A 27,900-nucleotide genomic window follows, 5' to 3' on the forward strand; every position below is an offset into this window, starting at 1 on the left:
GAACTGAGTTCAAAAAGTAAGCAATGCCATTTTAGATGCTGTATTTCCCATAAGAGTCTATTTGTCCTCATGTATTTAAATCTTTTTCTGTTAATAGTTTTGCCCCCTGATGCTACCAAAAGGCCATCAAGATGACAGTGGAAGAAATAAGAAAAGTCACACTGACTGTGCATAGTCTCCTGTCAAGTAAGTAAAGAAACTTTATTCCACATTCATTGCTCCTTCCTTCCCTCCCCATTTCTTTCACTGCAAACTTTCTGCTCAAAGAGAATAGGCCAAGCTTTTCCGAGCAGTACTTGACAGTGAATCTTTCCCATCAGGCTTCATGCTATCATATAGCAAATCCATACACCTAAAAGACCCTAGTTTTAGAAAGTCTCCAACTTAAAAATAAAGGAGGTATCACAGTGTGACAATCTTGGCAGAGCACTGATGCCACAGAAGAGAATGGATGTCTTGGCAGAACTGAATGCTTCATTCAGTCCCTGAAATCTTCCCTTCCTCCACGCAAATAAAGCTTTCCCCCCCACCCCCCCCCACCCCCCTTCCCCTGCATGTGGGACCATCCAACAAAAGAACTGAAAAAAGAAAATCAACTTGCCTCCATGGGGTACGGCACCTAGGTCCCACCCTTTTAAAAACAAGCATGACAATTCAACAGAGAAGTGAAACTTCAATATTTACCTCTGTACAGATTGTGTTATGAAAAGCAATTAAGATTTCACCTTTCTGATATAAAAATGGTCCAACAGAAAATGGCCTTGAATTTCGGCCCTGAAACTCTTCAAAATCTTATTCCCACAGATTTTCAAGGGGCTGAAGTTCCACAAAAGAGAACTTGTAATCTAATATAAATCGTTTAAATTTAGCTGTGATTGTATTGGCCTTTTCAAAGCCTCTGTGTTCTCTTGCAATTCCATCTTACGAGAACGACCAATGTCGAGCCAATGTTGTAAGGCAGGGGTTTTTTGAGATTAACCTCTAACCATGGCATAGTAAGTCAAAGTAGATATTGCCAAGCCTGTGAAAATCAATATAGAAGCAAATCTACAGAATGTACTTTTAACTACGTATTTAGTATCTTTATTTTTACTTTCATAGTTCTTTTCCATAAGGATGATGCAACAACTCCAATAGCAATTTAAATAGGCAAAATCAAAGGTCATTTTCTAAGTTCTTTACCCAAGCAATACCTCTGAAATTAATGAGAGGTCGCTGAATTAAAGACCAGCTGCAGGATTTGTGTCTTCTATTAAAAGGCCTCCTGCCTGCTTACAAGTCACATTGCACAGTATTCCTCTTTGCGATTTGGCTGCAATAAAATTAAACATCAGTCAAAATGGATTTAATGATTTAATTTTTTTAATAGATTACTTGCAAACTTTAGCAACATTGGTGCAATACTTTCAGACTGAGCAATTCAAAGGAGCCTAAGGGAGGAAGGCAAGTACATTTCATTGAAACAGATAAAATGTCAGCTGCAGTAAGTGCATGTGTTTGCATATAATATTCCATTTATAGCTATTATAAAGAAATATAGCATGTAATATTTCTGACAGACCTTCATGGAAGTACTTTATTCACTCAGACTGCAAGCATCTATGAAAGCCTTATCATCTTTTCCAAACTTTACTACCTCTAGTCTTGCAGACCCAGATTCTGACCTGGCAACCATTATTGAATGGAATATGTTAGCAGAACACATAGGAGACTATGTACATATTTTTCATTGTCATGAAGTGATTATAAAGCTTAAAGACACAAAATGATTGATTATTCCTGCAGAAGCAAAGAATGAGATACCTCCAAAAGCCAAAAGGGAAAGTCAGAAGGGGATTCTGATTTAACTGAAGACAGTAGATTGGAAAGTCCCCTATCTGTTCCTAGATCAGCTGAGAACCAGAGATGATCAACAGATAAAAAAAAAAATCTCTGTCCTTTTAGACACATCTTATTTTTCAGAGAGGGTTAATTGGTAAGGAATTACAGTTATTAAGACTTCAGGGCCCTTGGGTCTTGAAACTCATGAATATGACATCACTCTGGTAAAATAAATTATTTACCATGTCAGACATTCCAGAGTTGCAAAACCATTGAATCAGATAGAATAGATCACTGCTCATCAAAAGACCTACACTTTTCTAGTATCAATAAAAGAGAAAAGGAGGGAAAGAAAGAATAGCTATAAATATGAACTGAAATGTTAAGAAAAATAGGGAAGCGGTAGAAAACATGAGATTGCAAGAAGGCCAGCAAATGACATTAAGAATATCAAGTCATGTTTTGTACCAAAAAATCTGTATAGCAGGTCAATTATAATTCCTCCTTGCTTGCACCATCAACTGTGTTGAATAAGAAACAAAATGGCAGCTCAGAACTAAAGCACATGGATGCCTGCTGGGGGTTTGTAATGCAAGAATATGTCAACACGATCAGGTCACGCAGCACTGGGACAGGAAGGTCCTGCTCAACCCAAGGTCATTTCAGTTCCTGTCTGTCTTGGTGTAACCACTCCTGCTCCTGCTATCCATCTGCTCTGTGTTAGACTTCATCCTACATCACGCACCGAACAGGAAATGCTTCTCGTAGGTTCTTTGATGAAAGATACCTACTGCTATATTTCACAAGCTAAATTCAAGCCACTTGAACTCTGAACAGCAAAACAGTAACACCTAAACAACTTATTCCTGTGTACAATTTGAATAAAAAAGTAAAATAAACCTTTAAAATTCTATCTTAATCATTGGATTAGATTAAGACTATTGAGCATTATTACTGCTTGGTATCACTTAATATAGCTTCAAATTATAACGGGATAAAGTAAGAAAAATAGTAGATCCAAAAATTTGTACCCCAGGCTGGTTGCACTCTTAATTAATAATGTGCTACTGTTAAAATACTCAGGTAAATGTAGTACTGTTTTTCACTAAAGTCAGCATTAATGCAGAAAGCTGTACAATGACCGTAATGTCTTTCTAAATTACTAGCCACAATTATATCTCTTCACTGTGTATATCCTGCATTATTTTAAACAAAACAGAAGTCATCCATAGCCTACATTTTCAGCAAATGCTCTGAATAATCAAAACCCGACAAGGGTTACATTATGCACAGTAACAGGGCTTTCTTTAACTTTTACTCATCAAAGAATAAAAATCACACTTATTTAAACATTGTTGATGTTAGGAGGTTCATGTCACAGATTCTCTTAAGAACGTGAACAAGGGTGTTCATTGTAACTACGTCAATACCCCTTTCTGTTGTTGGGGTCTTTTTTTTAAGCTGAATATAAACTGTCATCTAAATTCATTGCAAAGGAATAAAGCAACGTATTATCAACGCCTCACTGCAGAAACAGATATTAATCTGGAAACAGTTGTGGGCCACTAAAATAAATACATTTAGAGGCATTAACGGATTTTATTTTATTTTGTTCCTTTCTCTGCAGCATGGATCAGTAAAGACAAAAGCTAAGTGATTTTAGTGGAAACCTATGTAAAAATTAAAACAAAAGGTATGAAAAAGATTTTTGGTTAATTCTTCATTTCGCAGGTGCTAAGACTAACATTTTATTAGATTTTATTAGTAAAGTTGGCTGTAGCAACATTTACATGGATATCAAAGACAGTTCAGAATCAGAACAAAATTGAGTTGTAGTACAATCAGATTCTTATATTGGTACAGAGGGTAATACACAACCTTTTGCTATTTCTATAACTACTGATTAGAGCCAAAAATAAAGACTCAAGGAAGGTGAAGGCCTTGAAAAGTCTTTAACTTCAAATGTAAATGCTATTGCCTTCTTAATTACAGCACTAATTGAAAACACTGGGGGGAGGGAAGTCAAGAGGAAAGGTAGGGAGAAGAGGTAGATGAGAGAAGAATACCCAATAATAAAAGTGCTACTCTTTCGACACCTATCTTCAAGTATTTTTTTAAATCAGAAGAAAAAAAATCTGGGAAACATAAATGCTGCTACAGAAGCTGTTTCAGACTGACTTCTGTAATCTACTGCATAAGCTACACCACCCTTTTCAAGAGCAGGTTTATAAACACCATAAGCTATATCTCTTTTTCTCATTTATCCAACAGGATTAACATGGACTCAACAGAGAAAATTAGAAAGATTTTTGCAAAAGCTTTTCATATATGAAGTCACTTATGCCCTGACACTTACATATCCCTAGGAAGAAAAATGCAATATATTGTGATGTAATATATTTAGCAGACTAGGATAGAAAGCGGAGGTGATGATTACTTCGAATTATTAATAGGGTCTTCTGTTCTCATCAGCAACTTGCAACGATTATTTCCTCCTAACAGCTACATTTATCAATTTACATACACTACATTTCGTTGACAAATTATTTGGCCATGAACTTCCAAAGATCCGCCAGAGCTTTCTGTTAATCAGCTAGAAGAGGAAAATTGGATAGCTGAACTACAAAGCACTGATTATAATTGGATCAGTCATATGAGTGTAATAAAGAAAATTCTTGTATGTTCTATATGTACTAGTCTAGCATTTTGACTACAAGTGACTCAATATAGACTAATGCTTCCAGATCAATGTTGAAATGCTGTCATTGTATTAGGTTCAAGCGGTTAAAATGGGTTTAGATTAAAATACTACTTACAAACTGTTTTTTAGAATAAACAAATTTCATAATGAGTAATATAAAAGTAAAAAGGCATGATTAACTGCATTATACCATCCCAACTATATATGCCTGAGCTTAGGGAGGGGAAAGTATTCTAGCACAGGCAACTACTTGCCTTTGGAGGGCAAGATCACATAAGTACTAGGATTTAAATCCCAGGTGCAACACTAACTTATTGTGAAGATAACTGTGCATATATTATTCAGTAAACCAATAAAACCGAGCCAAAAATTATGGATTAATGATGTCTCTCTTTTACACTGGAAGACTGGGGCAAAGAGGCAGTGACAGAAGGGAGAAAAGACAAAAGCTACAACTTCGGTGTGACTGTTGCTGCTGCATTCTCTAGATGGTGCCCAATGCTGTGAAAGGAAGACTGCAGCCTTCAGATGGCCTAGATGAGGGGGAACTCCCACCTGCCAGTGTTATCCTTCCCTCACGGCCCTACAGCTTCCTTGCTTTCAGCCAGCAAAGGTATCTTGCCAATGCTGCCGTCTTTGACTCCTTTCTTGCAGGGTCTGACCTGAAGCAGGGTTGCTTCTACCAGGTTTCAATCAGACACCTCAGCAGGAAAGTTATCACCACTGTGAGATGAGTAGCCCTCCATCCCAGTGGTCTCCAAAGTGGGGTGTGCACATGCCAGGCATTGCGCAAGACAAGTCACTGGAGTGCAGGAAGAAAATATTTTTGTACCATTAACACATAAAAGACAATAAAAAATAGTGTTTATTTAATTTTTATCTCATCCTTTTTTTAATTTCTGGATTTGTCTATGTTTTATAAGGTTCATAATATATTAGTACAGTAGTACATGTATATAATCTATAAATAAATAAATATCCATATATTGCGGGTGCACGCTCAAAAATGTTACCCTGATAGGGGTGCATGATCAAAAAACTTTGGAGAGCACTGCTCTAACTCTGCAGGGAGGCTGGTGCAGAAACACTGGCCAGAATCCACAGAACCTGCTACCAAGTTAGTCCTCTTGAACCTGATGTCTGATTTTTGGGGGGAGGAATGGCATTGCTGTGAAACTAGCTGAAGTCTCCACTGAAGCTAGAACATTTCTACCAAATATTGGCGACCTATAGTTTTTTTCTTTTTTCTGGTAAGCTTTGAAGAAAGTATTTTTTTCTAAGCTAAAGACATTCCTTTCATGGTAGTCACTGGCTCCTGTTAGCCATTCATGAATACAGTCAAAAAAATCAGAGGCTATATTGGGAACCTTTAAGGTAACTTTCACAAGATACTTGAAATTAGGCAAACTTCACACTGTACTCAGTTTGATGCTAATCCTATTGCAGCTATATTCACAGCCATCTGTGTGATAAAATTTATGGTGAAGACTTTCAAAATAAAATGCAGAAGGAATATTTAAATGAGAACAAAATACAGCAATTTAATATGTTTCAAGATAACAGAGCGGATATAAATGTAAAAGCTGTACAATATCTTCCTTCTCTGTACCTGGGGAGTTGGAGGATGTTGCTCTATAGAGAGTGAAGAAGTAGGGAGCCGGTGTGCAAGAGTCTTTTTCCCCCCCCCCCCCCCCAATCTTTTTCTGTGCAAATGAGCAGTGTGCAGGAACAAGATGAAAATAAAAGGGGTAGAGGAAAGCCAGAAGGAGGCAGAATATTTATTCACAATTAGCAGTAACTGAGACTACATCTACTAGGAGCTGAAAGCATGAGGGATTTAAAAGCCCCTTTAAGTTTAACGTGTTAAAATCTATAAAATCTTCCTTAACTGCTGAAATGGCAACACGCCTAGAGAGCATATAGCATTAGCCATTCAAAGTAAGTTGCTATCCAGTTGTGAGATGCCTGTGGAAACAGAACTGTGTTCATTCATGCCATTCCTGGAATTCAACGAAATACATTAGTAATACTTCCTGTGCACTTTTGATATTTGATATACTCGAGTATCAAGGAATGCATAGCTCAGTTTCCGCTACAGAGCGATCACAGTTGTAGCAGCACCATTAAGATGTTCATGTCAGTCCCTCAGAAGATGTATACAGACAACACAAAGGAAAATCAGGACCAATTCCCGTGCAAATTGTCACATATGAACAAGCAGAGATTACCTAATCATTAAGAGTAATAGCACTGTTAATTTCTAAAGCAAGGTAAAAAAGACCAGGGAAAAAAAACCAAACCCAAATCTTTTCAAAGTGATTTGGTAAGTCTTAAATTTCCTGTATCAAACACTACAACTAAATACAACAAAATCATTTTTTTTTATCAGTACAGATCACGGCAAGACACAGGATCCACTTTCGATGTGACAGCAGAAATCACTACTGTTAAGAGGAGCGTATTTTTGAAAGTTATGACTGATGGGAATTCCATAACTTCCAACAATGCATTTCTATTGATATCTCCAGTTTCTTAAAAGATTGCATGGGAAAACAACCATGCTTTTATTAAAACCAAGAACCCAGACAAAGCCAGCTTAACGCAAAAGTCAGTCACTTGCTAGGGACAGATAAACTAGCCTGAATGAGGTTTTGGCAGGAAGCATTAGTAACTGTTCCTGTATCTGCACTTGGTGAAAGTTGATCGGGACTTGCCAAAGCAAGGAAGTGCTGAGAGCAGGAGGCAAAGGCTCTATTTATAACAAACTGCAGTGTTTAGTGAATTAGGTGGAATATAAACTTAGGCAATGGAGAGGAAGAAAGCTATCAAAAGAGAGGATGCTCACGACAGAAGTCAAGGTCACCTACACAAGCTCACATGGTGAGAAGCAGAAGGTAGGGGTGGTGGAGGGAGAGAAAATACTATGTCTGACTGCAGTATTTCTTTGAAAATCAACACAAAATTGAATTTGTCTCCTCGAGAACATCAACAAGATAGACTTTGTCTTCATCTGTGGAGCAAAAAAAAATTAGTTTGTCTGGAGTTCTGAGAAGCCTTCAGCTGGCTGCATTTTGACTTACTCCTTGTACAAATGCATTGTTACACAGCTTCTCTTTCACGACCGTTTCGTTTCTAAACTGCTCTGGGGATAAATCATGTTTGTGTGGAGGGACACTGCTGTCTACAGGACCAATGGAGTTTCATAACTTGCAAAATGAGCATCAGGAAAAGAACTAGCTATCTGCTTATAATAGCTGAAGGCAATCCAGTGGAATTGTATCAACTTCTGCTGCCTAATTCTGTTGTTGTAAAGATTTGTTTGAATCCCTGTCAGGTATTCTCTGCTTCTCATTTCTCTGTACAGCCTTCCAGATATGCAGGGATCCTAATAACCAGATCAGGAACTGGCACACAGATGTGATGACTACGCACAGCAGCAAATGAAGCCAGTAAGATCTCTTCAGCAATTAGTCCTAGATTTCTCGGATTGAGTAGCCAAGATAAATGGGTGTTTTCAACTTTCGTCTTTGGTCCTGCAACTGTAATCAGGGCATAATATGGTTCCCTGACTCCTCTGCCTTATCCTCCTGTCCTGCTCTTCTCTAGACTCTGCCCCTGTTTCATTTTCCTCATCCTGCTCCATCCATTCTTCATTTCTCAGACCCCCTGACTCTGGTGTATGACCCTTAAATACAAATCTTCACTTTGTAGACTGAATCTGGGTTCTTCCAGATGCCTCATCCACGTTTTGAACAAAGGTTCCTCCTCCCCAGTTTTTCCCCTCATACATGCATGTAACTTCGATGCTAAATGCACCTGGAGATCTGCTTCTTGACTTCTTGCCATTGGACTCGGAAGGACCCTTCCTTACCCTGACAACACAGACGGAAGGATGGGATAACACTGAAGAGATTTCCCTCCCAGCTCCAGTATTCTGCCCCATCGTACACCAAATTAGGTAGATGGCAACAAGCATTGTAGGAAAATAGGGATTTATCTCTGTAACTCTACGCAAAGGTACATTTAGTTCCTCTGTTAACAGCAAGGCCTTTTGGGGCAAATCTGTAATAACAACAATGATGATTAGTTGAAATTCCCTTCAAAACCTCAGTATGTGCATCTTGAGAAGGAAATATTCAACCTGGAAGGTGCAGCTTGGCAAAATAAGGAACAACTGAAATCTTGGTTTAATACAAACCAGTAGGCAACATTAATGACAGACACTACTACAGTCTCAGTCCATGATACCTCAGAACTGACTCCTTGAAGCACCTTGGATACCCTACTTCTGTTTCAGTGTTTGATGTCAATTGCCCATGGGCATTAAATACTGTCATCATGTTACAGAATTTGTTCTCAGTGTAAACTAGCTACTTCTAAGATACCATAAAAATGGTATCTAGTACCTTTGACCCACAAGCAGTAAGCACTAAAAATGAACTTTCCTGGACAAGTTCTATCAAACTTTCCTGCAAACACCCTAAATTCAAGAATTTTACAATAGCAAGGCCCTTCACCTCAGCATCATGGCCTCAAGTTGCACCAGGGGAGGTTTAGATTGGATATTAGGAAAAAATTCTTCACTGAAAGGGTGGTCAGGCACTGGAACAGGCTGCCCAGGGAAGTGGTTGAGTCCCCATCCCTGGAGGTATTTGAAAGACGGGTAGATGTGGTGCTTAGGGACATGGTTTAGTGGTGGACTTGGCAGTGCTAGGGTAACGGTTGGACTCAATGATCTTAAAGGTCTCTTACAACCTAAAAGATTCTATGATCATCCTCAATCTTGTCTTCCTCCAAACCTATCCAAAAACATTTCAACATCTGATAAGTAAGGATGGGGACAAAAAGAATGTCAAATCATTAAAGCAGAGCCCAGCAAGGTATCATAAAAAGGAGAGCTAGAAGGGCTGTAGAGAAATAGTCTTGTCACTCGTGTCCCATTCTTGATAGATACTCTACATGTCCTTAAGCTTCACATGATAGTTTTTACAGGCTCCTTAGGCAATCTATTACAGTGCTTATCCATCCTTAATGGTATACTGTATTGCTCTAATTTTTCAACAAATGGCTTGTCAAAAGTAGTCTGAACACAGAACCTCACTCTGTAAGACATAACCAGGTTTTACATTACCAACAATATATTTCCTAAGATCAGTATTTCCATGTTTATTTCAAATTAGTGCAATATTCAAGTTTCAGGCTTGCAATAACACATTTAAATTGAGAATGCAATAATTGGAAAGAGTTTTCAGAAATCGTAGTATCATGCCAGAAGTGCACTAAGGTAGAGAATACACTATTAAGTACAGTCTTCATTGGATTACATATCAGTAAATGTTGGTATGTAAAGTACCTGCTGTTTTTTCTGTTGTCGTCGTTCTGCTTTTTTGTGTTTTTTTCTGTTTCCTGGTATTAGTGAAACAGAAAAAATAATGGAATACTTGAGATAACTAAGAGAGAATCTAAGTGACACCTGGCAGCCCCAGATAAGGCTTTCTGCCTGTAAGACCCTTTCTTAGGGCACTAGAGAGAAAAATATCTATATCCTTATTGTCATAGCTTCTTTGCAGTAACTTTGATGAGATTAAAATAAAATCTGACACCTTAATTTCATAAACATGCCAGTGTTATGAGTTTGGCAATGCTGAATATTACTGTGTTACTGCTCTCATGGAGGTGATATCTCAGGAGGGTACTTGGCAAGCAGAAGAAGAGGGAGAGCATCTGTGGAGGGGGTGTTTTAAAAGTCTTGTTGGAGTTGGTGCCTTCAGAGACATATCTATCTGGGAATGATACGACCCATAATACTATTGTAAAAGATATGGATGTACTGTAAAAAAGAAAATTACACCAGATCTGATTGCTTGGACATTTGCTGGAAATTTGCCTTTCAGCAACAGAAGCTTATCTGCTGCAAAACTGTGAAACCGGTTAGTTCCCTGTAGAGGATCAACAGGACTAATCTGTTTTCTTGATGTGCCTCATTGTGGAGAACCAGCACAAAGCCCCCACAAATGTTATATTAATGGAAATACAAAAAAGTTGTACAGCCTTTTACATTATCTCATTTTCTCGCTTTTGTAGCAACTTCTCTCAGTATTTTTTTTTAACCGTTTCCCTAAATACTGGACTTTCATACAGTGAGTACAGACAGGCTCAAACTTAATCTTTTATCAGGTTGCTCTGAACGATCAGATCACAAATCTGCTATTTTAATCCAATAAACTGTCAATCTAGACAATATAATTAACTAATAGCATTATTAATATGAATTGTACCAACTGTTCCAACCACAATTTATTTCCTATAATGAACATTTTCTTCAAATCCTCCTTTTTGGTAGTGGTCTCAAACTAATTTATTGACCAAATCTAATAGGACACAGAGTTCATCACCTTTCAGGTCTCTACATCTCACAGCTGAAAGATCAAGAGATAGAAAGTACAAGGCAAAAGAGGAGTATTGAAAATACCAGCCTCAGTACTTCCCTGATCACTTTCTCTTACTTCTAAAACATATTCTCTGACCTGAACACTCTTACATGTGGCGGTACACATGAAGCCAGCAACATCAACTGCTGATGTCAAACTGGCATAGGACATTAGGCTCGGTACACTGTAATAGTTGTCACAACAAGCAGAATCTGTCCATTCCACTTCTTGACAACTTACTGTATTTCACAAAATTCTTATTTCTAAGCAAAGATTTCAGGAGCGCCTAAATGCTGTGTTTAGGCATGTAAACCAGTAGTCTGATTTTCAGACGTGCTGGATTCCAGCTATTACCTAGTGGACATGCATTAGAACAGTGACCATCATCCATCAGGTAGCAACCCAACACCTAGAAAGTCACGAACGATTTTTGTGGTAGGTAAGTAGATTGCTGGAGAAGGTGAATGGTCTAGGGGAGAATCCTTTAATGACTTTGCTAAGCTGTAGACTGAAAACTGACATGGGAAAAAACAAACACTTCAATAAAGTGGCCAAGCATTCAAACCTCACTGTTCATTCTTAGTTGTGGTCGGACAAAGGCTGCTTCAGTTTCTTGTCTTCTAAAGTTATCCAAATGAACACCTTAAGGATTTTGAATGTAACAAAAATACCATCTCTTCAACTTTTTCTAAGAAAATCTCTCTGGCTTTGTTTTGTTGGGTTTTTGGTTGTTTCTTTTTTATTTATTTTGTGGGGTTTAAAGGTATTTTTTTAAATGTATGCCTTTTAGAGACAGCAAGGAACTCAAATAATGCAAAGACTTCAAAGAAAACATTATGGTATAACAAACATTTGCACATTTTCCCACCATCTTGATCTAACTGAATGTTTCCTTCCAGCTCATTTCATTCTCATGCTGGCTTAGTAGCATTGTAACTAAAGATGCATGATTATTCAACAAGGAAGCTAGCTTCCTAGTAAAGAATGTTTGGGGTTTTTCTCTCTACTACCTTGAAACCTACATGTTTTTACTAGGGTATTCTGTTTTACCACAAGCCCAATAATGCATGATAAGCTTTATACAAGATCTGGAAATACATCAGGTAGTACCACGCTTAGCACTGACAAAACGTTCCTCATCAATCTAGCTAGATCTGAGTTACCCCAAAACATCATTGTATGCATGGCCCACCTTTCATTTTAGTTTTCCTACTCAAGACCCAACGTCAATTTTGTACCTGTTGAGGGGTTTTTAAATGGAACTGCCATCAAATAAGATGCAGTATAAACGTGAATCAAGTGACACAAATGAATATCAACAGGTCCAGTGCAACATCTTCCTTCTGGTCACGCCAGACTGAGGCATTCTGAGGGAGGATGATGTTCAGTATTGGTTCCACCGACATTAGCACTGTCCTTCAAAGTAACAGTGTATCTTTGAAGTGAACCTCCTGCTCTTTTCCACTTCCCAAGCTTTAGTTTGCATCATGAAGTAGTCTCGTGGCACACCAACTGAATTGTTTTCAGAAACTAACCTGGAAGAGGCTCTCCAGGAGCCTAGCTTTACTTCAACAACTAATGGCAGGCCAATCCATGGGACCAAACTAAAGTCTGTTATAAATCCCCTCAAAACATTTATGATATGGATGCTGTGTTCTCAGGACCACGTGTTTCCTTCTGCTAAGCCCCAAGAATTGTGCTGCACTCCTGCTAATGCAGACACAGCTATAAGCTGATAAGGTCTGAATAAGGAAAAAAAAAGTCTCCTTTCTCTGATTTCTCCTTTAACTCAGTTTATCTACGTCTAAATAATTCTTCACATTTACCAACACGGCTGTCCATGGATTCTGCACGATACTTCTGAGAAAGAGGGAAATTGTATATGCTGTACTTGCATCTCTTCTGCTGTCAGCAGTTTCTGGTAAACACAAAACTCCAGGGTAAAATTTCATGACTGTAAGATAGCATGTTTATTACACATTTTGGGGGGGACTTGTTAACCTTCTTTTCACTAAGAAAAACCCTTTTAAGATATTCTTGAGTGCAAAAGAGAAAGTAAAATATTGAGAAAAATGATTTTTCTTTTTTGTCATATATTCGCAAACTAAGGAAGGAAATCACCTGTGAATAGACTCTGCCCTTAAAATGTCATGCTGTTAAACATTTCTGAATTGTTATTGGATCCCAAACTAGTCAGAACTTTGGGATGGATGTACATAGATCTTTTTCGAAGACAACTGAAAGGCTTCTACCCAACTCCCATTTTCACATAACTTTATTATTAGAGTAGAAAATAGAAACTTAACATTTATTCAGAAAAATCTCGAAAAAAACCCACACACCCCCTTCTCCAGACAACTAAACGTTTATATCCCACTCTTCTGTAGCCCGTGTGTTTCCACAGCTGGGTCCTTGCTTTGCCACTTGGTCTTAGCCAACTGAAGAACATTTTGAGTTGATGCAAGGCTAGACAGTCACACTTGGCCCTTAGAAATTTCATTCCATTACTCTGAGGTTTGGCTGGCTGCTCCCTCACATTCACTGCAGACTGTGTATGAATTCATATATCTTGTTGATCTGTATACAAACTGGAGTTTTCCTGCTTTTGATTGTAATTCCTTTGCCTGCTGTACCCTGAATTCTCTGACATCTTCCCTTCTTGACTAAGTTTAGTTGCTCTTCAGGAGTGGAGCAATCTCTGCATCTTTCTAAAGGGTTCCACCTGACCTGGTCACTTACAGCAACATAAAATCATTGTGAGATAATGGGAAAAAAACACAACAACAACAACAACAACAACAAATGCTCTCTTACCACAGCTAAATATTCAGACTTGTAGCATTTGTGAGGTGTGTTTTCAGAAACTCACATTTTCAAAAACCTGCCTTTTATTCCCGTTTTTTATTTTATTTCAGCTAAACTTTTTTATTAATTCAGTTGACAAAAGTTCATCCAAGCACGACTTGTTAAGTTTTACACAATCCACAATGAAGAGGCGCAACAGTGTGTGACAAAACTTCAAGCTTATTCAGCTTCTGAACTACTGAGCAAACACATTCCAGAATGAGGTGAATTTCTGAGCTACAGCATTTGCTGTCAAAAGTTTAGTCAAAATCTTCTCTGTCCACTGGTGAAATGACAATCTTCTTAAAGAACATCTCTCTTAAAAATCTGACTACATTTCTTGAATGTAGTGACTATTAATATCACGCTATTGGCTTATGTTTAAAAAAAGCAAGTACAAAAATTACACTTGGCATTTTCATAAATAATGATAGAATATTGATCCTTTCTATTTCTACTCTGAAATAACTGTTGTGCATTTTTTTCTTCTTAAAAGTTAACTTTCTAATTTACATTTAATTAAAAGGTTTTTTTTAATTTTTGTTTTAAATTTAGAAGCTTCCCAGATGCAGGAATTTGCATTTGCTTTCATTTATAAATTTCAGCTTCATAAGGTTCCACTCAGTCCATTTCTCCAGGTCTAGACTGTGGCAGCCTCACCTCTACTGGGCTACTGGATTTGTCAACCCCTCACATTAAATACCTACAAAGACTATTGTATATACTTCTACAGTAAGTAGCTTAAGTTAGATCTAGCACCCACAGCTGTACAGGAAAACTTTATAACTGCAATTTTATTTACTTGACCAACACAGTGGAAATTGTCTACCTATGTCAGACTGCATTTCATCTGTCTCTTCAATGTTCTCAAAATGAAGGATCTTACGGGTTTATCAGTTAGACTTGCTGGATTTTTTTTCAGGAAATTTGCAGAAATTGTACCCTAAGTAAAACATCAGTTTCCCCAGTAATAAAGTGTGAATAATAAATGCATCTCCAAGAGAGAGAACTACATTGAAGAAAGCATATACAAAGCAGGTAAGCTTTCCATGCAATGCAGTAAATTAGATTATATTTTTGCTACCTGTAAAATACAGAAACTTTAGCATATTGCTTAGGACAATCATGCACAAATACCAGTCTGTTCAGGAGACTTTCAATAACAAATTGCAAATCACTTCTAATTTCAGTAGGGGGTTGAAATTCAGTTGAGAAAAGTTCTGTTGCCTGACCAATTTGCAAACGGTATGTTCAAAGAGAAAGAGTAGGCTATGCTTGAGCTACATTCCTGAGTTCAAACAGTAAGGCTTCACCAAAAAATAAGTAAACAAACATAAATTGCTCACATAAAACAGTGATAAAGAATGTGAATCAGAAACTTATTTTAAAGTCTTAAGGATTTACTAACAAGTAAGTACAGTTCTTCAATGAAGTCCAAAGGATATTTGTTTGTGTAGCGACACAGCTTCCATAGATGTTACATGTATATGCATGCAATCTATTTTCTTGCTTGTTCAGTCTTCCCATTCTGTAGCACTATTTTGTCTGAATTCTTTCAAAAGAACACATGAAAACATGTAGCTGAGTCTTCAAAGTGCCTCAGAGATTTTGTGTTCATCTCTGGAAGGAAAAAAAACACTCTCACTTTCATCAGGTTCTGTTTTGAGGAACTACATGATGTCATTATGGGAAATCCAGAAATGCGAAATACATTAATATGCCCTTAAAATTATCAGAGATTGAAGAACTCAAAGATATGCAGGCATCTAATTGCCCTCTGTACAAAAGGGATCGACACACTGATGGATCTGGCCCAGAAGGAATAAGCACCTCAGCCAGAGGGATGGAGCAGTACGGAACATGACTTGGCTCCTTATGCAATGTGTGATGAAATTTTAATACTCAGCAGGCTGAGTAATGAACTTTTCAGAGTGTGCCAACAGGGAAACACTGTGGCATGGAAGAGTTCCCTAAGTTTTGTCCTACTTCACGGTCTAAACATTTTATCCAGCTTTATCAGAAGCCATTGATTCCCCCTTTGATTCACAGCCAAGAACCTGTTCCTGAAGAGAAGCACTCAAGTCCTTTTGGTACAATTCCTAGTGAATATAGCCCCCTAACCCTCTAAAAAATGACCACTGATCAAGGATATGACAAAGGAAATTTACTTTGCGTATTTTGAAGGGGCCCAGCTGGGAGATAGTTAGGCACAGAAATGATAAACCCAAAATCAATTCTTCAAGGTTAGCGAATGGTCCTGTGGAAGAACTGAGCATTGGTGTCCCTTCAGTTAAGCAAGGCTTGTCACAATCAGAGCTTTGGATAGAGCAGCCAGTTCTGGTTAATCCAATCTCTTCTGAAAAAACTGGCACACGCACAGGCAAACTACGCTCCAAAGATATCACTTTGTATCACAGAAACTACAAATGCTTAGACCTGCCTCTCACCAGGCTTGATCAATCTGAGCTATGGAGCTATACCCGTGTAAGATACATTATGGACCTAGGCTGCATAATTCTGTGCAAAGTCGCGTTGTGCCATTCATATTTACCTCACATTACTTTCTGGATCCCGATTTCTGTGACAATAAAGGGTTATATAGGAAGTCCTTAAGGATTGAGAATTGAGCCACATGAGCTTCACAGTACAGCTGGATACACAAGTTCTTATGGGCCAAGCGTCAAACATGCAAGATGAGTACAGAATGCAAAACTGAGCCAGAAATAACAGCCCCTTAGCATGTTCCTAGAAGCCTGGTTTCACAGGCACAATCTTAAGACATATAGGAAGACTCCATGAAACTACTATCCCAAGGAGGTAAAGCTGAGATCAATTTTCCTGGTATCTCCACAATGAAGGGCACTATAAGTACTTGTTACGGGTATCTCCAGTTGTTTTAAATGCTAGACCAAGATATGACAGAAAACACCACTGTAAGCTGTTTTAGCCTGACTAAAATTGCAAATATGGATAGCTGCTCCATGTACTAGTTGTAGATACTTGGGTACTAACACACATAGGTAACAAATATTAACAAGAAAAATTCCTTTTAGATATTTTGAGTGAATTACTTTAAAGCGGGGGGGGGGAATCTAACTTCCCAATATTAAAATATGCTGATTACAATCAGTCCAGTTTGATTATTCCTTGATAAGGAAAAGCTTCTGAATAATAAACCTAGGTGTCATCAGAAAACAGTGCCGTCACTGAAGGATGTATATTCACTTCTACTGGAGACTTACAGGTAGGATTTCAATTTGAATAATGACAGTACTTAAAATAAATGCAATTGATTTAAAGATTGTTTTAAAAAGCTCTTTACCAATAAAAGCTTAGCAATAACAGCTGTTAAGTTCTGATTTTAGTTTGTGTCCCACCAGAAAAGTATGCTTAAAACAATTAATTAATTATTCAGTAGCTGAATAAAATAAAGATGGCAAAATCTTCAAATTACCCTGTATCAGCGTCGTGGTTTAACCCCGAAACCATGGCAATCAGTAAGAAACTTATTTTTAAAGCATTTACTATTTGCCACGAAATTAATCACCTTGTTTTAAAGCAGGTATGTCTAAAGAGCTTAGCTTCACAAGGGGTCATATCTATGAAAAAAAATATTTTTAAGCAAGCCTCTTCTGCCCCCACAGACTCCAAGACTTTAAGAAATTAGATACTTTTTTTCTTAACACACGCTATTCCACTACATAATTCTTTATCTTCCAAGTCTTTGCCTCACTATACTATGTCAAAGGAACATTCTCAAATCTGGATGAGCACTGGAAAGTCAGCACAGCAGCCAGATTGATATTTGACTTCACTTAATATTTGTGTTAGTTCTACCCCCTCCTGTAATGATTTAGTACTTTTAAAACTAACAGAAAATTAAAGCTCATTTAATATGTATGGGAGAAACAACAACCCAACACAAACAACATTGGATTATAATTGATTTCCTTTTTAAATCACTTGCCTAGTCTAAGAACAGATATCTAATTGTAAGCTTTCGATGTTATCTTCTAGACAACAGTATTTCAAGTATTTCTTAAAAAGTTTTTAGTTGGAACACTAGAAATTTTAAACTCTCATATGTAAAACATTTCTGGGGCAAATTACAGATGTCAAAAACTTTCATGAAATCTCCCCTCAGTGATTCTAGGTACTAGTTAATTCCACAGAGAGATTAGTAGTCAAAATATTAAATTTCTCAAATAACTGGAGACTCTTGGAAATAGCTGAGTGACCTTGATGCCACTGATGACTCAAAAGTGTAACTTAAGCAATAGGAAAGAAGTTCACCAAGAAAACATTTCCTTCCAAACAAGAAATTTCCCAGCCTCCATATCACTGTCTGGAATAACCCTAAAATAATAGCATTATTCAAATATAGCTTAGTATTATTCAAACATAGGTCAGATAGCTTTTTTGAAATGCAGTCATACCATACTTAAAATTGAAAGTGCTGCGGGAGTGTACTTAAGGTGCAAATATAGTACTGTACTGCATTGCCAACTATTACCTACTCTGTGCTTAAATAATTCTATTTAATATAGTTTCTCTAATGTTAATATAAGTCTATTTGGTGGGGAAGATTATACAGAATAAAGTAAGATTTTATATTAGGGAGTTAATTCTCACTTGATTTATTAAGAATGTTCATATTTAAGTCAACTTCATGTACAGCTTCTGTTGAATTAGTGAAAGATTCTTCTGACTTCTGCCATTTTAATTGAACGGCTACATTCAGTATTTTTGTTGCATCTTTGGCATTCGATTGAATAATTATTTCCTACTCATCATAGAAAACAGTCATTTATTTGATTGAAGTGTAGTCTTAATTGCTTAAACTGAGGAAGAGTTTCTTCTAGTAGTAAAAGATATTTTTTGTAGTTTTTCTACTAGTATCACACAACAGTTGGAACTAAGCTTGGCATATCATACTTAATCTTATGTAGTCAAAAGATATCACACTTAATATTTCCACTGATACAAACAGAAGATATGTCTACACAACATATCTTTTCCTTGATCCTTGAAACTCAAGTACTGTCATCTTTCATTTATGAGGTTCACCCAAGAAAACAACAAAACTAGTATCAAGAAGCTCAAAACTACAAAATCTTTACTCACACCAAATTGACCCAAGAGATCAGCTTCCTTTTGTTACAATTTCTTCAATAATCTCACCATCATCCAAACAATGTACCAGAACAATTTCTTAAATCGAAGAAAGCCAATGTTTAAAAAAAGAGAGTAACTCATATCTTATCATTACATTTTGATGACAGGTCAGCAGCTTTAAGTAATTATCTCTAAAGCTTTTAATACCTTGAACGATGAAATTATGATAAAACAGGTTCACAAAACTTATCAATACATCTCTGCAAATATAAAGCTAAAAAGCTCTGGCTGAAAATTACAGCTATATTGGTAGGGGAAACAGAAGTTTTGCTGTTAATCCATCCAGACTACAGCAAATCAATGCATTCCAAATGTGACTACTATTTTGTTACTGGACAAACCAGATACCAAATTGCATAAAATTAAGCCTCGGCTTGAAATTTTCTTTTTAAAAGCAAATCAAAATGCAAATTTTCAAACTCTACTAAAATCTCATGCTCCCTGGTGCATAATTTTTTTTGTAAGAAGATAATCAATCTTGTTCTCAGTGGTAATTCATAACAGCGACAAAATTCATTACATTATAAAGAAATTAACAATTCATACATTACCTAATGCTGCTCATGCTTCCAGTTTCTGATCCAAGCTTACATCTCTCCAGCTGGCTAGCTACAATCTGACGTTCAGCCTCAAGTTCTCGAGTCAGTCTCTCAAACTGCAGTTCCTGAAAAAATAAATTAAACCATTTGTTTTGACTTCTCTTGAGATTAAGAAGGAATTTCAGAACATAAAACTGTAATTTGTGCAAGAACTGTTAGTATAATATCTTACAGGAAAGCTTTTTGTTTTTTTTCTTTTTAAACACATTCGCAGTTCAATTTTTTGAGGTAACACCTACTCGTTCCTTCATTCACTCTAATGATATGTTGTAGAATGAGCCAGTTTATCAGGAATGGACTTTACAAATACATTAAACAATTTAGACCTACGTCAAAATCATTCATAGTTCATGAAGACCTCTTAGTAGCATACAAATGTGCTCTTAACAAGCTGATCTAAGTATGATCAGAAAAGAGAACAATTTGTGTTATTCAAAAAAAGATGCAAAGTTCTGCAGATGATCATGTGTTAACAAAAGCTTTTGTACTCAAAAAGACAACCATCACAGTACACACTAGTGAAATAAACTAAATTGAAGGTGTGTTGTTATGGACTGAACACAGTTTAATTTCTGCATTTAATGATGAGCGCAAGCAAAACTCAAGTAGTTTTGGACAAAAGCCGTGTTAAAAATCCTACCACTAATTGAATGTATTTCCTTTTATTCTGTCAAGGAAGCCAAACCAGTCCCACCAGGTAAGATTTATCCACAGAGCTTATAAATGTACTTCTAGAGAGTTTTTGGTTTTATACACCAGAGATTTTTTTTTTAATTAAAAGAAAAAAAAAAAAAAGAAGCAAAACCGATACAAGTAAAAGCCCCACTATTCCTTAAAGAGCTACATTTCCCACATATGGTAGCAGTAGTTTTATCAAATACAAAATTGAAACACTTTTAGGGCATTATATTTGTTGTAAATTTGCCAAACGTTGCTGCCCTTTCATTTTGGTCATAGTTACACTAAGTCATTTTCACAAGTAAATAGAAACAGCTCTCTTGCCCCTTTTCTTTGGGCTTGTTGAAGGCTGAAGGAGAAATATTTTGAGAATCCACTTGTTAAATTTTTCCTGTATCCACACAAATGCACCCATTATCTTTTTCTACCTCTTTTCTTTCAAAAAAGACCTCCCCGTAATGCAGAGGTATGGGAGAGAGTCTCTTGAATAACTCCCCAACAATGTCTTGACTAGCAGAAAAACAGAATCGGAAATTAAGGTCATGACTTACGTCCACCAACTGCCACTGAAGAACTCGGTATTTGAGAGAAAGCAAGAAATGGTAGGAACAGAGAGGATTCAAAAGTCTTCATTCTATCTGCTACCTAAAACCTCTGACCAAGAAGCCAAGGGTAAATGGAGGCATTAAACTTTTCAAATCTCTGAAACGAGGCAAACCATAACTGAAATGGAAGGAGGAAATGGCTGGTGGTTGTTCTATCTAATTCAGCTGGATCAGTCCTCTTTGTTTCTCTTGTTATTGGCATGGAATAACTTCTGTCCTGCACTACGAGTAAGGGGGTAAGTCCACGCAGGTTTTGTACAGCACGAAATAGACAGCGTATGCTTAAATGGCCACTGATTATTTGACAAAGCCTACTTAATTCTGTGTTCACTATTCCAAGCAAGACTATCCTGAGTACAAGAATACCATCAAGAGTGAGACTGATGTAAAGAGCAAAACATCACTGCTCACTGAATGTTAATAGTGCATTAGTAATCATAGTTAATAATATTCTCTGCACGTTTTTGTAGTACTCAGAAATGTATTTTTCATTGTTGTTTGTAGATAGGACTATTAAAAATCACCTAGTAATAATCACCTATTTCAGATATGCCTGCTTCACAGAGAGCATTTGTCTCTCACCTAGTAGAATCAATTGTCTGAAAAGCTGAAGAGACCGTTGATCAACTTTCCAAGAGTTATTAGTCAAATCCTGGTCTTGTTTGCATAAAATATTACCCTGACTGCAGAAAGGATTGTAACAGAAATATTACTAAAGTTTTGAAGAATGTAAAATCGAAGTGGAACAGTATTTGCTATGCTAGCATGCTTATATCAAAGCATGTAGGCACTGAGAAATTTTGATAGTATAAAATACCAAAGAAAACCAAACAGAGCATTAAGCTTACTTTCAAAATAAAACCAAAAGCTTTAACGGCTGTTCTGTTCCACTGCATTTTTTAAGTTACTTGATTCTATCATGACAATGATATCAATGCACATTTTGATGCTTAGCATACGTTTTCATCCAGCCAGCTTCACTTCCCGCCATCCCAGGTGAGGCAGGTCAGACATGTTCTCTGCCAAGGCCTAGCAGAGGGCACTTTTTTTACCTGCCTAGGGAGAAGATGCAGCTGTCCTCCTAGCATTACTAACAGAACGTAAGAATCAAGGACTCGGGAGCTGATGCTCCTGATTGTCCATGCTGTCATTTGTCTTCTCCCAGACAGACAAGTGTAGCTCATTGTGTCCTTTTACTCTAGTAGGTGTGCAACCAACCTCTCTCCAGCCCCCTTTCGTCCATGCTATCCCAAGTCAACTAACTATAGAAATGCCTCCAAACCTATTTTATTGAAATACTTTAAGTATTATTTTGCCTTTTTCTTTTCTTCTGCTATCTGGATTGTATATCTTCTCATATATTTTCTATGCTTCGTATTCCTTCAGTTAATCATTCTGGTTGACTGCTTTCTAGACACTTCTGCATTTTCCCAACTAACGCCCTTATGTCATGTACTTTGTCTACAGAATATTTTTTGCTCAAGATTCTAGTCTCCAAAATACACTTTTATACTCTTGACTGTCATTTATCTTTCTTTCTTACTTACTCCTTTCTGTTCTCTTCTGCATTCCACCTTTCTTTCATTTCCTAGCATACTTCGTGACTCATCCTCCACTAATCTCTTTCAGTCTTACTATACAAATTGGTACTCTAGCAAATGCCCTAAAATGATCACTTTAAGCAGCCTCTCTCTCTCTCTCTCTCAAACTGGTCCCTTATTGAGGGAACTCTGCTCTTCTTAAGATGTAGAAATTAATGTTTTCTGGTTTTACTGCCCACATTATTTAACTCCTGCCCTGCAGAGATGAGTGGAAAAGGACAGTTGTGTGTATGCTCCTCCTCAAGCAGGAAGCAGAGATGTGCTGGATCACTTAAGAAAAAAATAACCTTGGATTTCTAATGCATGCAAATGGCTAGAATAGGTGAACAGTAACTTCATTACTGGTTTGACTTAATTGCTGCTATTTCTCACTTAACTGTCTTCTGCCAGGTGCCATTAGCAGTTAAGGATGGAAGGAAGGAGATGAAAGGTGGGGCGGGGGAAGACATGTGAAGGGGCAGAGCCAAACAATTATTACCTCAGAACTATCCTCTACATTAAATTTATCAAACAACTGTGTTAGGTAATCCCTCATGTGATGACAAAAGTGCAGGTCCGCAGGGTTCCCTTTGGAATGAAAGAAGAAGAGAAGAATTCAAGTAAGAGTCGTGAGAGTCTGCTATCCCTCCGTATCAAGAATCCCCGGCAGAAAACAAATTAATAAGCTTCCTTCTCTTTGTTTGGGAAGCAGTGAGAGTGACTAAAATTTGAATAAATCCATATGTTTAGATTTCAAGCAGCTGTCACAGTGCAAGAAGACAGAAACTAGAAACAGTATTTGCTTACATTCTATAAAAATAACCACTGAACCTGACTCCATCATTTGTCTTATTTGTTCTGTTTACAATCATTTTCACCAGTTCATGCCATGTTGTGTTATCTTCACAACCTTCTATTATTTATCTGAATCAAGCTAATTGGGACATCAAAATTAAAAACAAATTCCTACCCACTGATTATGCAAATCTGTTGTCAAGACAATTGCAGAATGAAGAACTGCAGAAACTACATTGCAACATCAAAATTAATTTAAGTAATGCCACGTCAAGTGCAGCTTCATGGCCCATGCAACAAAGGGCAATGCTGCCAAAGCAAATGCACGTGCAAAGGCACTGCAAAGTGAAGCGACCGGTCTGGAAGTCCTTAGCACTTAGCACCATAAAGGGTGTGGGAGTGGGAACCCAACAGAAAGATCAGAGAGAATGATGAGACTAATCCAGAGAAATCACTCAAGAGAGCAGCTTGGAAAGGGAGGAACTTCATGAAAACTTGATCAAACTGTTTTGAAGTGGTAAAAAGAGTCTGTATCTGCTAGGGCCTGAAGCAATTTATGTTTAAAAGTGGTACTGGTCCACTACCATGAGGTTTTTGTAAAAAAAATATTCATTATTCCATAGATGGCAATTGGATGTATTTGCTTTTTCAGTATGAGATTTATGTTTTATCGACCCTCTGCAGCCACCAAAACTTCAAGCTTTAAATAAGACTTGAGTCAGGTCATACGTTTCACAGTGGTCCAGAAACTGAATAAGCCTGATGGAAATCTTCACACCCTACAGCCAGGTTATGAACTCCTGAGCTCAGGGCACACCAAGTAAGAGGGTATTCATTTATTTTTATGCTTTGTATTTGCTGGGTGGTCTGTACTGACACATTTGAATGTTGGGAGGAGTAAAACAGGTCGAAAGAAATTTGGCTGATATTCAGAGCTGATCTCACTTTACTCTGTCCTTTACAATCTTAAAGTAATTCTTCAATCCTTTCACAGAGAGTTGTGTATTGATGCTGAGCGAAAGAGGGAGCAAAATGAGTAGAGGTATTAAAAAGCAGCTCATACAAAAAAAGCATATATCTAAATTTAGGCTGAACAGCCTTGCGGATTTATTGAATTCCCAAGAATCTTAGGGTCATAACATTAAAAGAGGAAAAGTGTTTAGCTTTTGACTGTAAATATGCTATATAAAAACAAATCGGTGCACTGATGATCATTTCAATCTTCAAATACAGACAAATAACAGCACTGAGGTAACGCTGGGAATCCCTGGTGAGATGAATACAGAAAGCCTGATTACAACTACACAAACAAATAAATCGTCTCCTGGATTGAAGTCTTCCATAGGAGTATCTTAGAAATCACAGAACTTCCTAAAGTACATAGGCTGTAGAAATGTAGAACATTGGCTCTATCTTGTTGCAACCTATTAAACAAGAAAAACTGTACCTCAATTAATGTCACAAGTAGTATGTGTATATTGCTACGCACATTCTATGTCATCATGCATAATTCCATATACTGCAACTCTATAAACTCCAAGTAAATGCCATTACTTAGAGTGGTGTTGGCAACAAACTATTCTTAACCTATCGTACCGGACACACATGAGCAGCTAAAATTGGGGCACATACTTCCTGAGGAAAACAGCAAAATCTAGGGAAGTTTAACTTGGTGGAAATCTAGGGACAGCATCAGACACAAACCAGACCTGAGAGCCCATCCTGTAACTAGAAGGAAAACAGAAAGGCTTGATGCTTTCAAACAGGATAAAAACATCACTAGCAATGCCCCTATCCATCTGACACTGAATGTTGTTCAGAAGCTTCAAAACCGGGCTTCAGAATGTACCATTCGATTCTTTCAGCTTCTCTAATTTCTCCATTGTTGGACTGTGTTTTCACTTGTACTGTTCGTATTCTTTTTCACTGGGTTGTTTCATTCTTCCCTTTCACTGAATAACATGGGGGTGAGGGAAAAAGCTCACAACAAGGTAACAATCAGATGAGCAGGGAGGTGGCAAATTCAGAAACTCAGTGGTGGATATGTTGTTGCAGGATCTTAATGAAGGCCAAAAGAAAAATTAAGATAAAAAAAAAAAAAAAAAACCAAAAAATAACGACTTGAAAGTCTTGTTAATAGCTATGACTGCACCTATATGCAACTGCAAGGTTCCAGGTAACATCAACCTGAAGGAAGCAATTCATACTTTGGAGGGTAGGACTACCATTCAGAGGAACCTTGACAAGTTGAAGGAACAGGCCAACAAGTGTCATGAAGTTCAAGAAAGGAAAATGAAAAGCCCTGCATGGAGGAGGAAATCCTATGTACCAGTACAGCAGCTCCACAGAAAGGACCTGGGGGTCTGGTGGACAAGAAGATGTGACTCAGCAGTGCATTCCTGTGGTGATGATGGCCAACCACTTATTTCGCTGCACTGGCAAGAGAGGCACTAGCAGATCAAGCAAGTAACAATCCCCTTTTATTTGGTACTCCTGAAGCTGCATCTTGAGTACAGTGACTGGTTTTGGGCTACCAGGACAAGAGACATGACAAGATTTTGAAGCAAGACCACCAGAGGGCCACAAAGATGGTTAGAAAATTGAAGGACACATTGTACAAGAAGAAGCTGAAGGAATTTTAGTTGTTTAGCATGGAGAAGAGAAGGTCTAGGGAGGATTATAGTGAAGACATTACGAGGCTCTTGTCACAAAGTATACAGCAAACAGACAAAGGCAACAGTCACAAGCTGCAATGAGGTAAATTCTGACTGGATATAAGGAAAAAACCCACAAACAAACAAACAAACAAAAAAACCCAAACCCCAAAACCAAACACAGCAAGGATGGTTAAACACTGGAACAGATTTCCCGGGGAGGTTGCAGAATTTCCATTCTTGGAGATTTTGAAAGTCAACTGCACATCTGATCTAATGTTGAAGCTAGACATGCTTGGAGTAGACCTCCAGAGGCCTCTTTTAGCCTAGTCTTTCCAGGATCCTAGAACTGACAAGTTCTGGAAATTTTTCCAAGGCTTTATGCCAATCTGTATTATGGATCAGAAATCAGTGGCTATCAAACTCTCTGATCATCATCATACTTACATAAAGACACATTTGACTTGAGGTAAGTGCTAGTATTTTATCAGCCTGAACCTGTATTTCTGCAGCCTATTCCCTCGTCTGATCGGACGGTTTTAGCAATCCCATGCTTCTTTACAAGAGATTAGCATGGCATCCGGGCTATTATGCATATGGATTATTTATGGGGTAAAGAACTAGTTTGGCTGATTATGGTGTTTAAAAATAAACTCTTCCTTCCTTTTCATGTAAGATAACTTCAAAGAAGTCCCTTTCATGCCTTTAACAACCTTTATAGCAATCAGACCCTATTTTATTTTCTGTTTTTAGGACCCCGATACAAATGAGGTCACAATTGCATTCAGTTGCATGTTTCAGCTCTCCAGGCACACTGCCCTGTTCCTCTGTGAGTTTCAGGCAAGCCTTGCTCTCTGAAGGCACGCTGCCCGACTGCCTGGACTTCTGTTCCTAGGGAAATTGCATTATTTCTTCTCCAGCACAATCACCAAAGTTATTCAAATTATCTCCATTTTTCTGTTACAAATTGCCTGGTCCTTTTTTATCCCATTTTTTCTTCTCTCTGTTTTGTATTCAGCTTTACTCTTTTAGCTCACTCCTTTCTTCTCCTTCTCACTAGTTTTTGCATCCCTTGCCAACACTCCCAGTGGTTTATCACCCACCACGATTGCTGTGCTATTCCACTTCCTCCCAGGCAAACTACTTCAGTCCCCAAAGTAATAAAGCGTAAGCAAAAACCTTGGAGTGTTAGGACAGGATTAGAACTACTAAGAGCTTTCTAATCTCATACTTTTGCTTTTCCACCCTCTGCAGCAGCAATTTAAGGAGGATGTAAGAAAAATTGACTTTATAACTCACTAGCTTTGACTTGCTTTAGGGTTTATTGTTATTAATTGTAAAGCTCAATGTGGGAGCAAAACAAAACCTCAGAGATGGTGGATCTTCTCCAAGGAGAGCGAGAGAAACAGAGCTGGAGTTTAGTAACAGACCCTGACTCTTCAGTGTTACACTGGCCCGACCTTGTAATTCTCATTTACTTCTCAGTTGTCCAGGCACAAAGATTTACTACAACTAAGTGGAAAAGAAAAGGGTGGTTCCATTTACTGTAGCAGTTTTTGGAGCCTGACTTTGCATGTTCAGCAAACCTAATGTATCAGAGAAAACTGTGGACTGATGCCTTCTACCTTGATTTTCCAATACGTATCTGTAGGCTAATTTTGTTCTGAAAAGAGCAACACAGTCCTGTTGCAGCTGGAAGATGCTTTATTATGATGTAAAAAATATTTGCATGGTTTAGAGACGTGAAAAGCTAAGAAGTGGAACAACGCGGTTTCAAAAAGTGAAACCTCTAAAAATGTTCTAGACATTGAAGCACTAAGAAAACCTTTTTTCATTCTGACAACATACTCGGCTTCCAGTCTCCTGTTCTTCTCTGATCTGATCTGTGGTCTGATGGGCATTATGCCAAGATGCTAACAATAGCTACAGAGGTGTCAGTACACACACCAACATATGTGGGTACCAACAACACACAACACTTTTTGTGCAGTCTGTCTACATGTTTAGAGATCTGAGG

At 37.7% G+C, this 27,900-nt stretch overlaps 1 protein-coding gene across 1 annotated transcript in view; it reads right to left on the bottom strand.

The window, feature by feature from the left end:
* CTNND2 (catenin delta 2) overlaps nucleotides 1-27,900 on the bottom strand; it is a gene marked incomplete at both ends in the record, with an annotated part of 558,729 nt that overhangs the window by 401,638 nt on the left and 129,191 nt on the right. The window contains one exon of the mRNA XM_082315082.1: nucleotides 19,524-19,636. Coding sequence (XP_082171208.1) covers nucleotides 19,524-19,636 — 113 coding nt within the window. The remainder of the gene's footprint in view (nucleotides 1-19,523; nucleotides 19,637-27,900) is intronic.

The sequence above is a fragment of the Platalea leucorodia genome (genome assembly GCF_965183815.1).
Source record: "Platalea leucorodia genome assembly, chromosome: 1".
NCBI lineage: Eukaryota > Metazoa > Chordata > Aves > Pelecaniformes > Threskiornithidae > Platalea > Platalea leucorodia.